The following is a 16,140-nucleotide window of genomic DNA, read 5'->3' on the forward strand; positions in this document are numbered from 1 at the left end:
GGCATGGTTGATGGTTGGACTCAATGATCTTGAAGGTCTTTTCCAACCTAAATGATTCTATGATTCTACACATCTCTACAAGGGCAGTATCACCTCCCAGCAACTGTAGCTGCCCACGCTGCCTGCCACTGTGCTATTACAGATCATATATCTCTGAACAATTAAGATGGTCAAGTTGTGTGGCCTGCTTAAAAGCACTTTGATGGTGCCTAGCCTTGACAGCCTGGTACAGTAGATCATTTTCTTTACATACTGTTATCAAAGAGAAAAAAAAAAAATCTCTTAATAGGATGTAATTTCAGCACATTTGCTGCCATAGGGTCAGTTCACCCAATTGAGCACTGGTGGATGGCAGCCAGCATCTTCTTTGACTAGAATAAACCACAGGATTCAACAACAGCACAAGATGGCATGCGCAAATGAGTGCACATGCAACCTTGGATGGCTGTGACTTCATTCCCTGAAAACAGGCTGCAGTGCATATCCTGCCAACCAAGCTCTTTAAGCAAGAGCTTTACCCAGCTGCTTTGGACCCACAGCCTGCCCAGATTGGTGCACTCGATGCCACCCCTTCTGCTGGAACCATACCACCTGTGCTGTAGAAATCCTAGCAGCAGGGTTTGATACCCCCCACACAATGGCTCATTAATGGCAGCATAAAGATGCTAGTATCCATAGTGCAGCACGCTAAACACAAAATCAGTATGGATGTTATCAGGGGTTGCTGGGGAGTCGGGGGCAGGGAAGGCAGTCATATGGCTTTTCAGCAGACAAAGCTCCTCATCAGTGCCATGGAGAGCATCATAACCTCAGCATCAGAGTCAGTCTGTGCAGAGGAACATACAAGCCTTCCTGATCCATCAGTGGAATTTGAGCTCCTAAAAAGTGAACTAATGGGCATCAGGAATGAAACCTCTCAAAGCCAGCCTTTGTTACTTCTGAAATAGTAGTGAATGCGTAGATATTAACAGAATTTTGCCTTACACATTTTGCAGAAATAGATTTCTTCAAATATTAGTGGGAAGGAAAGGTCAATACAACAAATTGATCTGGCATCAAATGACACCGATTCCTATAACATGTATAAAACATTTTGCCAGCTTTTAAGTAGTTAAAAGGCTGCTTATGTATCTATAACAAAACTGTAGCATTTTTCTCATGCTTGCATGTGCACACACACACACTCCAGACAGCATTTAGGGTTCCTTCTTATTCTCCGGGAGGAGATGTTGTCTTGCTCCTTTCTCTCTGATCTGCTGGCAAACCAAGCACAGGCTAGCTTTGATTCTTTTTGCTGGTATAACAGTGTATCAGAAAAGTCATTTCTTTCCTTGTTGCACCAACTCACACTCCAGAGCCAAGCAACAAATTTACCTTCTGAAAAAAGAGGAAATCCAACAAAACCCACAATGAAAAACAACCCTACAGCCCTGGTAGGTAGAGATTTTACAGAGCAAAAGACATGCAAGATAGAACTGTCGTGCACTGTGGTCTATCAGGGTCTTAGTGTGAAAAGCACAACACCACAGACTCAAGGAAGTGGAATAAAAAAATATATGCAGAGAAGGGACGATAAAGTATTCCCAGAAAGATTATCAGTCAAAGATAAGAGGAGAGACATAATTGGTAGATTCAGTGGCACTTAGGTTATCTTTTCTGAGACTCATACTAAACAAACCTGCTCTCTTCCAGATTTATAAACTTCCTGACAAAAGGTACAGGGCAATATTTACAGTAGCTGATATTAACTAAGACTGCCAAATCTTTTCCACAAAGATATGGAATACTTTTCTCATCCCAGTTTGCACAGTGTCTGCTCTAAGTCAGAGCTGCATTTAAAATACTGACAGAGTGACTCACGGATTATAGTGGACTTTCATGTTGCCAGAAATGATCTTGAGCATACAAGGAAAATACATCTATACCTACCACAATAAATTTAGAGTTTATTGACTCAATGAATGACAAAGTAATCAAATAACATTTTATCAAGCTGCTTCATTTGAAAGCAAATTTCCAAACAATAAAAGGTTGCTTTCTTTTTTAATTTACACTCAATTTCAGGTTGCAGGTAAAAGTCAATATGAGGATGCTGTAGTTATCCAACAATGAGATATCAGGAAATTAGGAATTACAATTACATTTAATTTAATAGAAATGCAAACAAAGCTGGATCCATGGGCACTGTAGTGCTTTGCTTATTGCTTGGGATCACTGAAAGTTAAATCAATTGGAAGCATGTGATCTTTCTGGGAAAGGAGAAACATATAAGGAGGCAGAGAAGTCAGGAGATAAAAATGAAATGGCTAAGTATGATGCAGGAAGCAGCAGGAAGTGTCAAAATCAGCAGGGCTTAGAAGAGACTGCATGTACAAGAACAGACCCACCTGCTTTACTTAAGAATAAGTAGGAAGCCCAAATCCCAAATAAGTAGGAAGCCCAAATCCCAAATAAGTAGGAAGCCCAAATCCCGCATTACCTCAGAAATCATGGGTCAGACTCTTCTAAGAACAAAGCAGCATCTGAGACTGTGAAAGTAGGCCTGAAAGCTCCACAATCTCCAGAAAAACTAGAGCACCTAGTCTGGACTGAGACTTCGCATGGCACCATGCCAAGGTAGCAGCCCATGCACGACCAGAGATGAAAACCCACCCTCACACATCAGATGTTGGCTTCCAGACATGGCCCAGCTCTCCTCTCTCACATCCTGCTCCATCTTTCTCCTCCCCCCCCGCCTCTACTCAGGGGAGATAACAGAACAAGTTGCATCCATGCAAGAGAGGGCAACAACCACAAGAAAAGGTGGTTTGGGAAAGGGAACAGATGTATGTGGAAAATACAGAAGTAGAACAGGGCAGAAGTATAATCTAATTTTAACATGTAAAGATATGTATTTCCCTATTTAATGAACCTGACCATGCCTGCTGGAGTAGGATTTTCTCTCGCTGAACAAAAAAGCCAGAAGAATCTTCTGAGAGCTGCCAGAGAGCTAAGCAGGACACCAGTGGCACGTGCAGTTATACCGTTATTTCTTGAAAATGCAAGCTACATGAAGTGTTTTGCTGCACTTTTGCTCCATAGTGCATCAGGTTTTAAGATAACTTCATATTGTTTAGGATTTGGGAAGGTATTCTTATGGGGCAAAAACTACTCCCATTGAGGATGTTTCTTGCTCCTTCCAGATAGTTAGTCTGTTGTCCACCTAATTGTGTCCTGCTCCCAGCGGTGATCACACCTCCTCTAGCATATCATGATGGAAAATAGAATGAGTCTTACAAATGTTCTTGAGGATATTTTTATTATATCTAAAAACATATCTATCAATTACTTATCCACATGGTAACTAAGAACACTCCGTACTCAACATGTTTTACGTTAGGGAAGAACACCCACCCTGCTCCTATGTAAAAGGGAGCTGAGTTCCTGTGTCATATGCAAAAGTCAGGTCAGCTTTCAATGGAGACACAATCAGTGCATCTTCTGGGTTGAATTCTTGAGTTTCAAAGGACTATGCTGCATTCAGGCAAGCTTACAATTCTTATGCATAGACTGATGCAAGCAGAGTTCATTTTTCAAAACTACTTCTACATTAAATGTCTATTTCATATTTGTCCATGTAAATAATCAGATATTCATAGATGTTGGAAACTTGCAGGCAATAGCTAAGCAAAAGTACATGCAGTGCCACAAGCTTTATTGAATTACTAGAAAATTCTTAAATACATTAACCACATACTGCTATGAAATATTTAACATCAATTCTAATGAGCGTTTTAATCCCATGAATGATTAAATTTTTTCTTATGCGATATTAATTGTTCAAACCAGGGGCCTTCAACTAATTACTGCAAAAGGTCACTTTCTAGCAAGATGCAGGCTGTTAACAGCTACTTTCCCTACACAGAAGCATTCCTCCTAATTTACCCATACATCCCAATACTTAGAAGAGTCAATCAAACTAGCCTCTCTTGAACAAAACCAAAGTCCAGGGCACATAGCCAGGAAAGTCATTTCAGCAAATAACACATTCAGTTCTTGAACACTTCATATTAGACTGTTTTTCTTTGATCTTTTGACATTAGGGGTTCTGCATAGTATACTAGTAAGATTTAGTTGAATATAGTTTCTCCAATAACGTTTCTTATTTGTAGGCTTTACAAATCAATCATGGCCTTCTGACTATTTGAAAACAAACAAACAAAAAGGTGCTTTATTCTTTACATATACTCTTTTTAAAAAAAGGGAGGACACATTTGATGTTACCTAGTGTATCACTGTAGCTTTGTACATGTTCCAGCTACACGACACATTCAGATTTCCTAGGCAATTGGTTAATGTCCCTGTTTTCTTGAAGGTAGTTTTAAGATAACATAATAACAGTATACACATAAATTAATTCTACTAAAAAAAAGTAAACAGTAATTAACATTTCCTAAAGTTAACAGTTTGGTAGAGATCCTGTAATCAGCCTAACGGATAAACAGCCTGCCAAGTGTAATCTGCACATCTTAAAGGATTTGGAGTATAAAAGATTTGTTTCAATTATGAGACTTGAATTTTATTAATGTTGTTGCCAAAAGTAGATAAGACATTCATAAGAGACATCACTGAGCTTTCATCTATTGTATGTTAAAAGTCTTTCAGAAATCTAATTCTGCAGACCATCAGATACAGTATGTCCTAGGTTATTTTTCCATCCATGTCTTCAGAAGCATGAAGAAATGCAAGATGAGATAAATAGAAATTAGTAAAAATATATTTCATCCATCAATACAGCATTGAAAAGTAGTATCAAAGAAATTTGGCATCAAGTACACAAACCTCTGGTGCATTAAAAGGCTACCAGAAGTACTTGTCTCCATCTATTCTCCTCCTCTTAAAATTTCATTAAAAAGTCATAAAAATAATATTCAACACATGTTGTTTAAAGAGAATATAGCCTTAGTTATATGAAAAAACTCAGCATTTTCTTACTTGCATCAATATTATAAGGGTCTGACAAACTAGGTGACTTCGAACATAATTTGTGTTGCTATCGCATGTGAGGACACAAACGGGTTAAAGACATGCCTGGTTTCACTTTCTAGCATCAGAAGCTTTAGAACAACATTTTGAAGGGCACAGTTTTTCATAACTGACAAAAGTTATTGGCTTCACAGAGATTTAAGTACTTCTAACAAGAAAATACTGTTCCAATGTACCATCGTTTGATACCTAACCAGAGAAAGACAGAAAGTACACTGAAAGAGCAAAAAATATTAAGAAGAAATAAAGTCTAACTTACAACACTGGGAGGCAGCACTGGGCAATGGTTTCTTCTGGACTTCGTCCTGAAAGGAATACTAAAGGGGGGGGAAAAAAAAAAGAAAAAAAAAAAGAAGAAACACAGACCAAAAAGAAAGCAAATGGTAACTTTATGAGACAGCTTTCAGAGTACAGCATGCCACACAAGAGAAAACATCCCTGGCAGTATCAAAGCATTAAATATTCTCCTTAATATCCATATTCAAACACACTCCCAGAAGTCTCCTCTTTTTTCATGCCAAAACTAGGTGTTAAGACGTGCACGTTTGGTTAAATTGAAGTCTGCTCTAATACAAGAACAGGCCCTATTCTCAACTGTGAGACCTCAAATTAGACATCTGAAATATCTGATTCTCCACACCACAATGTCACTGTGACAGGGAGCTCAGAACTGAGTATAAGCCCATTTATGTTTAGACACTCAAACACAGCTTCAACAGTTCAAAACTCATGTGGGCTCACAGCAACACTGCAGTAGGAGATTGAAGCGGTTAGATAATTAGTGTGCCCGGCAGGGCAGTAATACAATGTTTGCCCAGCCAACACTTACAAACTCTGCTATGATCCACTGTACATCCAAAGTGAAGAATTTTTCATCTCATTTAATACTTAATTAGAGAACACAGACATATTTCAATTAGCCAGCTTTGACTTTTTACAAAGCTGTTTGTTATAGCATCAAAGCGTTCCCTAGGGGAATGCCAGTGGTTTTATTTGGTTATTCTCCTCTGTCTTGTATTACATAGAGATATGAGAAAATTAGGACAATTGAGCAAAATAACAAGAACAATTTTTGCTAGGAAAAAAAAGTCTGATGACAAAGGAAGTGGCAACCTTAGCAACCTGGTGCTGCAATCTGTGCAAAACAGGGCCACCAGACAGCCAATCCTTGGATTGGTAAGGATTAATGACTAGTTCATTACATGGAAGGTAACAACCCGCAGACTTCCCCTGCAGCTATCTTCCAATCTGTGCTGTTTCAAATGTACAAGTGATCCTGAGAGGTGGTTAGTCTTATCATCTGCAAACTGCCAAATCACTGAGTTAATCAAGATTGTGAAAACAAGAACTGCTGGATCTCACATCACTGACTCGTTGACAAAGTCGTGAAAGAAAGTCTGTTTATGAGCAATTTCAGCAGCACAAGACAGCAATGCATTCTGAATTATTATACTCAGGGATCCAAAAATGGCAGTAGTTTGTTCTTTTTAAGGCATCAGCAGTCCCAAAAAGAAAACTGAGTATTAAGTGTTCATGAGAAAAGAGACTGGAAAGCTGTATGAACTCCAAATGAACCTGCTTCTTGAATACTGCTGTGCAACTTTAGTCTGCTCATCCATTGTCTCAGAGAAAGCTGAGCTTAGTGCACAGAAAAGAAGATAAAGGCACAGAGTTGTTCTGTACTAAATACCACTATGCAGACTAGGACTCTGCAGCCCAGAAGCCCTGCAAAAAGGTGAGGTCTGTAAAGCTGAGTGGCACAGAGTAGATGAATGAGGATCAGTCATTCAATTTCTCCAAATAAACCTGCCTCCAGCTGGTTTCACAACATAGGGTTTGTTTGCTCAGAGCAAATAAGATATTTCTTCAGGCAATGCACAGTTAAGGTGCTGAATTCCTTTGCTACAACATAACTGATCTGGGTGCATTCAAAAGGCAACTGACATCCACAGAAGAAAAAAAATCCATTGAGTGTTGTTAAACACAAAGATACTACCTCTGGCTCTGAAAGTTCCTGAGCTACAAGTCGCTACAAATTAGGGAAATATGCAAGGAAGATATGATCCCCACTCTGGGCCATTGTCAGACAAGGGACAAGATGAACCTTAGGTCAGGCCCTGCACAGGTGTTCTTACATTTTTTCATTTTCTCACTCGTGACAGGGAACGTCCATAATAATTTGATATCATTAGGTCACAAATACAGAGGCATGATTTTGTTACCAGTATTTGATAAAAGCATGCACATAGCATGCAGACAGATGGCACTCCAGGGAAAGGGGAGTCTCACAAAGCTCAGGATACCTTTCAGCAAGCACCAGTTCAGTGAAGCACTAGAGGGCACCTATGCTGCACTGAAGTACCTAGCACAGACTGCTGCTACAGTCCACAGGAGCAGGGAGGCACCACAGCAGTATCAACGACAGGTCAAATCACAGACTGAGCTTTTCATCAACTCCAAGAGGTTCTCAAACTTCTAGGAAGGCAGGAGAGATTACCCTCAAGCAGTTATGTTTTTATCCACCCAAGTATTGGTCTGTCCTCAGTCAAAAAAAACCCCCCACCTTATTTTTCATCTGCACAGTAAACTGAATGACTCACATAAGGAGCAGAAAAGAATAGCTGGAGGATCCAAGAACAAAAACTTCCTAAAGTCACTGGCAGAAAATTTTGCAAGTTATCTTGCTACAGAAAGAGATCTATCAAGAGCTTAAGAAAGCACCATGTTCCTACCCGAGGACGTTGGCATTGACATGTGAGTGTTTTGAGTTTTGTTAAATGCTAAACTTCTGGTACAGGCATTAATATGTCAAATCTTATTTTGCAAATAGTATGAACTGTAAAGAAATGTTTCAATCATGTAACAGTCTCTCTTAAAAAGAAATTGTAACTTTTACTTTATAGCTGTTTAGCCAAGTACACAGTAGAAAAAACAGGAAACCAAAGCCATAGATAGCAGGTATTATAATACAAAATCCATATAAAATGACCCATTAACAACTGGGTTAGGGTAGAGCTAACAGCTCCAACACTCCTCAGACCCAAAAAAGATTTCAGTATCTTCCTTTGCCTCCTGCCCAGAAATAGCCAACTGCAAAAATGTCCTTTTTAACTTGATTTCACAAATAAAGAGAACCTACCACAGCTTGTCAAAAACAGTTTCACTCTTTTCTGAGGTAAAGCATGGCATTATCTTTCCTTTGAGTGTATGTGCATCAACAAAACAGTTCTCTCTATTCAAGCATTTTCAGCACATGAAAGTGTACTAACAGTACACTTGAGAAAACAGTTTTGTAAACAGTTCACAGAAGACTTGGAAATTATGAATATTTGGGAGTTACCTTAATCATAAGGATCCAATACAAAGAATAAAAGCAAGTTATGAGGCATTCAGGGCTACATTCATTTTTAATTTAGATATTTACCTCATCATCTCCCAGTGAATTTATTTGTTCTAATTTTCTGGTCCAGTATCTGGCCTCTTCTTCAGGGATATCTATACCAAAAGAATAAGTCACACCACCTTATTAACCAGGCAAATTTGCATTTATCACCAGTAGTATCTTGGAGGGTATTCCAAGATCCCACCACAAAAAAACCACACGTAATTTTGAAGTAATAGGACTGTCTTATGTTAGCACTTGGAAAATAAACATTGTAAATAGTAACACAGTTTGAGGGCTTACATTGCGTTCTTGTTTAAAGCTGATTAACCAAATGCACACTGCACAAAGGTAGGAAAGAGTAAGACAGGCTGGTTCAGAATTAATTCAAGTATTAGTTTTATGAAGAGCCATTTCACAATGATATTAATACACTTACTATATGCTTGATAATACATAGCAAGATGAAGAGCCTCTTCTGGAGGCTTTTATAACCTCAATAGAACATGGGCTGCTTTTGAATAGCACATCTTTCCTACGTACCTGCTGTAACACAAATTAAGTATCAAAAAAGAAATAGTCTCTTGTTTTCCATTGCAGGCAATAAGCCAAATCTTTTGAGGTAATGAACAGTGTTATAGGCAGTTATATTCACATGAAAGCACATTCCTATTTTTACACCACACCGCAACTTCATTGTGAAATGAATCACAACAACCCTTTTACCTTCTAGAAGATTTATGAAGTTGATGACTCTCAGCAAGTAGCAAGCATTATCACCTTTATTTTGGTAACTATTTTCTATTTCACACTTTGAAGTAATATTGTGCCCTAATGATTTGAAGGGAACAGACTTCTGCCACTCAAAATTTCATCTCTCAAAGTGCTCCCTTGGAGGTGTGGATGAACTTCTGTGGAAAGCTTAACGCAAGGCAAGTTAGGTACAACCTGTGTTTAAGGAATAGAGCAAGAGGTGCACAGCACCAAGGGAAATAACCCACTGAAACAAAAAGCATCAGTCAGGGTTTCAATCCAGGAGAATTAGGTAAATTATTTAGGGATGGAGAAGTGTAAAATCATTGAAAAGAGGGAAAAAAAGGGGGGGGGTTAGCCACTCAACATCCCCCTAACAGTAATGACTTGTGAAATTTGGCTATTCATGGCCCAAAACTGCACCAACGCAGAAACTTCAGAGCTCACACAGGAAGGAAGTGGAGGCACCACTCCAGCTAGACACCACCAACCCTGCAAGCTGACAAAGATGAGTATAATGCCAGTTCAGCTAGTTTTCCGACCTCTTGTAACTCTTTACACTCTCAGGTGCCTCATCAGGAGCCAAGAAGTTTACATCTAACAAGTTTGTTTTCCTGCAGTGAACTGTACCTCCTGAACACAGTCACAATGATATTCTAAGCTATGTGTTTGCAGGAATGGGATAAGTAGGCTGGGATGGTCTCCTGATGAAAAGGGAGTTCTGAAAGTTACATCCACTCTGACTCCTGAGAGAATCAAGAACAAGATTTATTGGCAGGTGAGCATTCCATTGGGACCTATGATGCTTTCAGAAAGGACCAAGTATTGCTTTCCTCTTATATGTAAAGGGGTTATCTTTCCTACATATGTTCTCTCTCAGCCACACAAACCATCATCTTATGAAGCCAGTAACCCCAAAACATCTGGAGATAAGTGGCCAGTGTACTAGAACATGAACCACTTTCAACAAGAACAAGGAACATGCCAGATTTAGTGGAATTTGAAGTTTCAGAACTAGGTATTTCTGTGGACTATGAATTAATGTCTACACCTTTGTAAGAAACACCACTGTATTTTTATGCAACTAGTCTCACCCAGACAAGGGGGATAAAACAGGCCCTACTTGAGAAAGTTTTAGGGAACTGGAAAATTAGTACCTGGCTCTAGAAAAAACGCATTAAGTAGAAAAAAGACAACCTATTTCTCCTTGCTTGAAGGGAGACCAAAGTAATTTATTTTAACCATAATACACAGAGTTAGTTGCTCTTTCTGATGTACGGCACATTGCTTTGTTGTAATGTGCTATTAGAAAACAAGGTGAGTGAAGCATAAGAGGGTTTTCCACAACTACAAGAGTTGAAAAACATACATGCTTTTGATCATCAGGACTGTGGATCACAGCTGCACAGATTTATTAGATAAGCTCTGCACAAATTGGGGATGGCATTCAAAGGAAATCTGGACAGAACTGACCTAGAAAGAAGACATCAATTAACTGAAGGGCTATCAGCATACAACCTGATGAGATTTAGGAAGACAAACTCCAACAAGGACCTGAAGCAATCCAAATGTTAAAGCCAAGCCTATGGAATTTTGTCTTTGAAAGCCACCACTTCTCTAAAAGATGAAGAAAAACCTCATGAACTGAGGACTAAAGTTGGAGACAAAACAACTCAACTCTGGAGCCTGAAATCAAAACCAAAGAGATCTAAGAGAGATGAAGCAATGGACTACCATCAACACTGCAGAAACTGCAGTTATCTCAGGATAGGCTTCAATGCTTTCCCATAGACAATGGTTTAGTGGCATGCCCAGGCATCAAGGAGCACCATGTGTCTCCCAGATCTGTTGTTTCTATCTTGTATCCAAGGTGCCCATTTCATAAACAGATTTTTAGTGCAGGATTGCTGCTATTCTACTGAAACAGCTTCTTATGCAAGTCAGACATAAAAATCTGCTACTGTCTAGATACTGGCTGCTTTAAGGACATCTTCTTGGTCTTAAGAGAAACTCTTGTCATGAATACTAACAACAGTACAGTTATTGCACAGCAAACCTCAAAGAAGGAGCAACTGACCTATGAACTTGAGTGAAGTTACCTGCTCAGAAGAAATGTCTAATGAGACAGAATTCTTTATTTTTTGAGGAAGCAGTTTATAACTATTTTTTAGTTTCATCATCCATTTGTCTCGCCTCAGTCAGCTGTTTTGTTGAAGTTGGTTCTTTGGAAAGCAGAGGATGGAAATCCCTAGTGCAGAGATCACAGAATGACTGCTTGGAAGGCGACGTCCACCGGCCAGCTCCTACATCACTGCTCAGCTTTGATTACAAGTGCAAGTTACTCTGCTACATTAACTTTTGCTTACAAGATAAAAAGATGAACTAGTCCAAACAGAGGCCATCTGATGCCAGCTCAGGACTCCGTTGACATCATGCTTGGTAAACAAGAGGAGCAAGGCCATATGTCAGTGAAACAAAACTGCTGAACAAGGACAGAGAGGAGATGAGCAGATATGTTCGCTACCTTTTGGGGCTCCTTAATTTGATACCAACAGGGAAATGTTGCAAGCTTTACTGTCCTTCCTCCCACTGCCATCTTCAGCTGGAAGCTGAACCCCCTGTCTTCTCTGGGCTCCTGGTGTCAAGGAGAAGAGAAATCTGGCTACTGCCTAAGGGAGGGGAGGCAAAGGAGATCGCATGGCTGGCAGGGCAGCGGACTTGCCAGCCAGTGCCCGAAACTACAGCACCTGAGCAAGGGGAGCAGGGTAGGCCCAGAAATTATGGCCAAGTTCAATCAGGAACCCAGATCGGCAGGCAGGTCCATGGTGACAAGGCAGGTCTGAGGTCAAGCCAGGAAGTCAGGCCACATCTGGGCCCGGATCTATGGGGTGCATAAGCAGGCACAGACATGGCTATGGCTGAGGTGGGGGATCAGCAACTCCCACAGCATCACTCAGGAGTGAAGGCTCAGAGCTGAGCTGAAGTGGGACTTCTGGCCCATGAGCAGGGGATGTGAGTGGAGGTCCCAGGTGAGGCTGCTCAAAGCAATTAAGACTTATCAGTGCACCCAGGGCCCTAACACCCTAATACACTGCACCACCACAGAAATGGGGTCATAGCAGTACAGTGATTTATCAGACTGAGGAAGGAATTAAGAGGAGAATTTGCTGCACCTGTACAGACCACTTCACTCACAGTTAGACCCCCTCAGGTACCTAAACATGACAGTATTCCCACTTAGAGATCTCTAGCTCGGCAATAACCAGGAGTTTCAGCCCTAAAGCTTTCTTGCTCTATTCCTTGCACATCACCTTGTGCCACCTGAGTTTTTCCCAGGTAGCAGCTCCTGGGCTGGGGCATGCCCCAGGTCGGCATGAGTGAGAACAAGTGCTGGAAGTAAAAGTGATGCCCTCTCTCTCCCCCCTTTCCTACAAGCCTTCACCTGGCTTCCTCTCTTCCCAGCCCCAATTTCTTCCCTTTCCAGAGGTATGGGAATCTTCAGAAGTTCTCACTGAAATAACTTTGCAGAGCTGAGCATTTCTCTTTCTGTACAGTTCCCAAGACAATAAAACAACAAAGCACATTTACTCCACCTGATGGCTGAATGCAGATCAGCATGCTCCCAGCCTGGAAGTGGTAAGAACACTAAAAGCATTTTCACTCTAATTATCTACTAGAAACAGCCTGGCACAGACCCAAACCACTACAGTTTGGGAGCCAAAAGCGTTTTTGAGTACTCCATCCTGTGAGGGACTTGCACATAGCCATGGCACTTCTAAAAAAAGGGGGAGAGAGTAAAATTGCTTTTAAACAGCACAATTTTACACTTTAAACGTAGCATCTTGTGAGGTCTGCGCCAGCACACATTCACTACATCAAGACAATAATAGCAAGACTGTCTTCTCCCTACCAGCAAATTTTCTAAACCAACCAAGAAGAAAAAGCTGTCTCCCTTCCTTGACATGTCTGTCTTGTTCCTGAGAAGAAACAGATGATCAGTGGAGAAAGCTGCTCCAGCCTGTCTTCAGTAACAACCACTTCCTCCCATCAAGAAGGCCATTTTTAAAAGACTACCAAGCATAAAAATGCTTTGCACCCTAGGGGTTAATACCAGCTCTCACTAACACTTCATATTTCAAATGCTCACACTTTGCTGCACTTTCATGGAAAAGGATTTTCAGTCATTCTGCTTCTGCGAGATTGAACATTTAAGGACACAGGACTGGCAGAGAACATTAGATGACAGTCTGGTCCCCAGCACTGCAGTCCATCACACACACGCTCACCGCAGAAGGGCCCACAGATCTGCTCTCTCTCCTGTACATCACAAGCTAATGTCACACTAATACCACTACTGAAACACAATGCAAGAGCTGCATCTGGAACGTGCAATGTGATACATGGAGGATATATCAAGGCCACCATAGATGTTCTTTGTCCCATTAGAAATCTGGGCATTAACAAAATGTAACTCCTGGATGACCTCAGGAAGGGTTATTTTATATGACCAGGAGCAGAGACTACAACTTTCACCAGCCTTTGGTAGGAAATGATTGCTTCCCAACTCCAAGCGTGGTAAACACTTAAAACCAACTTCAGATGAAAAAACAAAACCAAAAAACCCAAAGTTGTCTGCATCATGTACTACTACTTGCAGCATCAGCACGTTCTGTATTTATTTCAGCTTTAGCTGTTGCCAGTCTCCAGAGTACCAGGAAAAGACATACCAAGGAGGAAGAATCTTGAACATATCAGGTGGAAGCAGAAGCAGCAAACTAATCCAGATAAATACAGTGCAAACAACAAAACCTGTTTCTAAACCTCTTTGCATATACAATCATGTTTTACACCAAGGACTTCAGCTTTTCTGGCTTTCAGATTCATTTATTCTCTTTTACAATCCCTCCAAAACTTCTCAAGCTCCATCTAAATACAATGAAACATTTTAAATACACAGACTGAATAACCTGGGGTACTGCATCCACGTGCATCATCTAACCTAAATGAAACAGAGCAGCCAGAGGTGATAGAAAAAGCACAGAAGCACAGCCAAACAGAAGAACACACTATTTTTTTAAAGCTGCTATCCCAGACAGCTGTATTTTACCAGACTTTGAAAGTAGCACAAGCTGTACATGTGCACACATATCGCTCTGGTTCTTGTGTATCTACAATAGCCAGGAGATCTTCACCTGGGAAAAAAATGTGATACACAGTGTTCGTAAGTGTCACTCCAAACATGCTGTTATTAAAACTTTACCTCTACAGCAACAGAGCTGCTGACTTAAGAACTTCCACAGCAGATCAGTGATGCATTTAGTTCTCTGTGTGGGCTTAAAGCAGTTCCCAGCTCATATGACAACACAGTCTTAACATGTGGGGCACAAAGTCCATACTGCTACCTTCCACTTAAAGGGAAACTGACCTGCAAATCCATCAGGAGAGATACAGAGGCAGTGATGAGAGCTGAGCTACCTCCATGCATCCCTCCAAGTCTCAGTGTACTGCAAGGGCAGGGAGACAGAACCTAACCCATTTTGCAGGGTCCTTCTCTATCCTGGAGTTGATGGCAGGAGACATTCAGGCATGGTGTGAAGGGAAGCACCACTGGAGAAGGTGATATGGGTGGATGCTATCTCTAAAGGAATATCTCACACTCTTGGTGCCTACCACTTTTCAGCCTGCTTCTGACCTCACCATGGCAGGACAGACTGAAAATGGAGAAGATCCAAGAAAAACTGCAGCACTCTTCAAGTGAAAACCAGCAGGAGCCTTGAAAGAACTAATGCACCCATTTCTTCCTGGACATTATGAAACACTGGACAGGCAGACAACTTTTCACACTCTAAAATAAAAACCCTTCAATACAGCAGTGTGGAGTTCCTGCTATTTCAGTATTGGCATAGTAAGCAAAGGAATAAGTAATAGATGTAATTTAAAAGATCAATTGTGTTAAAAACAGAAGAGCCACAATAAACTTGTTATTTACTTAATTTTTTCAGTTTTCTGCATGAAATCTTACTTCTTAGAACTCTATGTTCTATAGAACATCATACATTTTTAAATAGTAGTTAAAAAAAACCAAAACAAACAGAGTCTCCTGTGTTTTGAGTACAGCAGTAGGGAGAAAACACACTATTACATGAAATATTTTTTTATTTTTTAAATCCAGATGCTCTATCACATAATGGTTTACAGGGATTCTGTTTTCCTATACTTGAAAAAAAAAAAAAATCACAAACTGCAATGCAGTCCAAAACTTGAATTGCAGAAGAAAACAAATTCTCTTTTGGATACTCTCTGAATACATAGGGAGACATCAGAACTTCATTTTCTTTTAAAGCAGAGACAGTTTACAAGCAACTGTGTCAGAATGAACTTAGAGTAGAAGGTAGCAGCTACAAGACTTCCCTTCAGCTACGTGTGCTATGTTCTCTCCCTCCCAGAAGCTTAAACGCTTGCCCCAAAGAACCAATGTTTCCCCTCAGAAGGAAAGTAAGTTGTTCCTCTTCCTATGTAACAAGCAATTTCAGTAATAAACTTCCCACTGACAGGGTGACAGCAGCAGTGAATCACCAGGACATTTTCACGAGGAAGAGGCATGGCTCCAGGCCAACATTAGACAGCTTAGTTGTCAAGACACCTGAGAGGTTAGATACCTTTTCCCTTTTCTACACTGGACTGTAGTTAAATTAAATATAGATGCCGATTACATCTATAAAAACACTGCACTCAGCCCAAATTGCACCATCCAGCAGACTGTGCACTCAAAATAGTACGTACACTCAGAGCACAACATACTGTTAGTAGTGACTGTAGTGCTGCAGGGCCAAAGCCTGCATCCTCCCTTGCACCCAGAAAGGGGGTATAAAACTAATAGATGACCTAACTTTTTTCCACAACAGATGGCCAGTCCTGACAGTTGCTGGCCAAATGTCAATGGGTGTACAAATGCTCCACCTGTGCTTAGGGCATGATAC

General features: G+C 40.6%; 1 protein-coding gene across 1 annotated transcript in view; it reads right to left on the reverse strand.

The window, feature by feature from the left end:
• Positions 1–16,140, reverse strand: part of UNC13B (unc-13 homolog B (C. elegans)) — a 193,512-nt gene that overhangs the window by 166,677 nt on the left and 10,695 nt on the right. The window contains exons 6-7 of the mRNA XM_010564211.1: positions 8,450–8,520; positions 5,285–5,342 (exon numbers count right to left, since the gene is read on the reverse strand). Coding sequence (XP_010562513.1) covers positions 5,285–5,342; positions 8,450–8,520 — 129 coding nt within the window. The remainder of the gene's footprint in view (positions 1–5,284; positions 5,343–8,449; positions 8,521–16,140) is intronic.

This window comes from Haliaeetus leucocephalus, unplaced genomic scaffold (assembly GCF_000737465.1).
Source record: "Haliaeetus leucocephalus isolate CR32 unplaced genomic scaffold, Haliaeetus_leucocephalus-4.0 Scaffold176, whole genome shotgun sequence".
NCBI lineage: Eukaryota > Metazoa > Chordata > Aves > Accipitriformes > Accipitridae > Haliaeetus > Haliaeetus leucocephalus.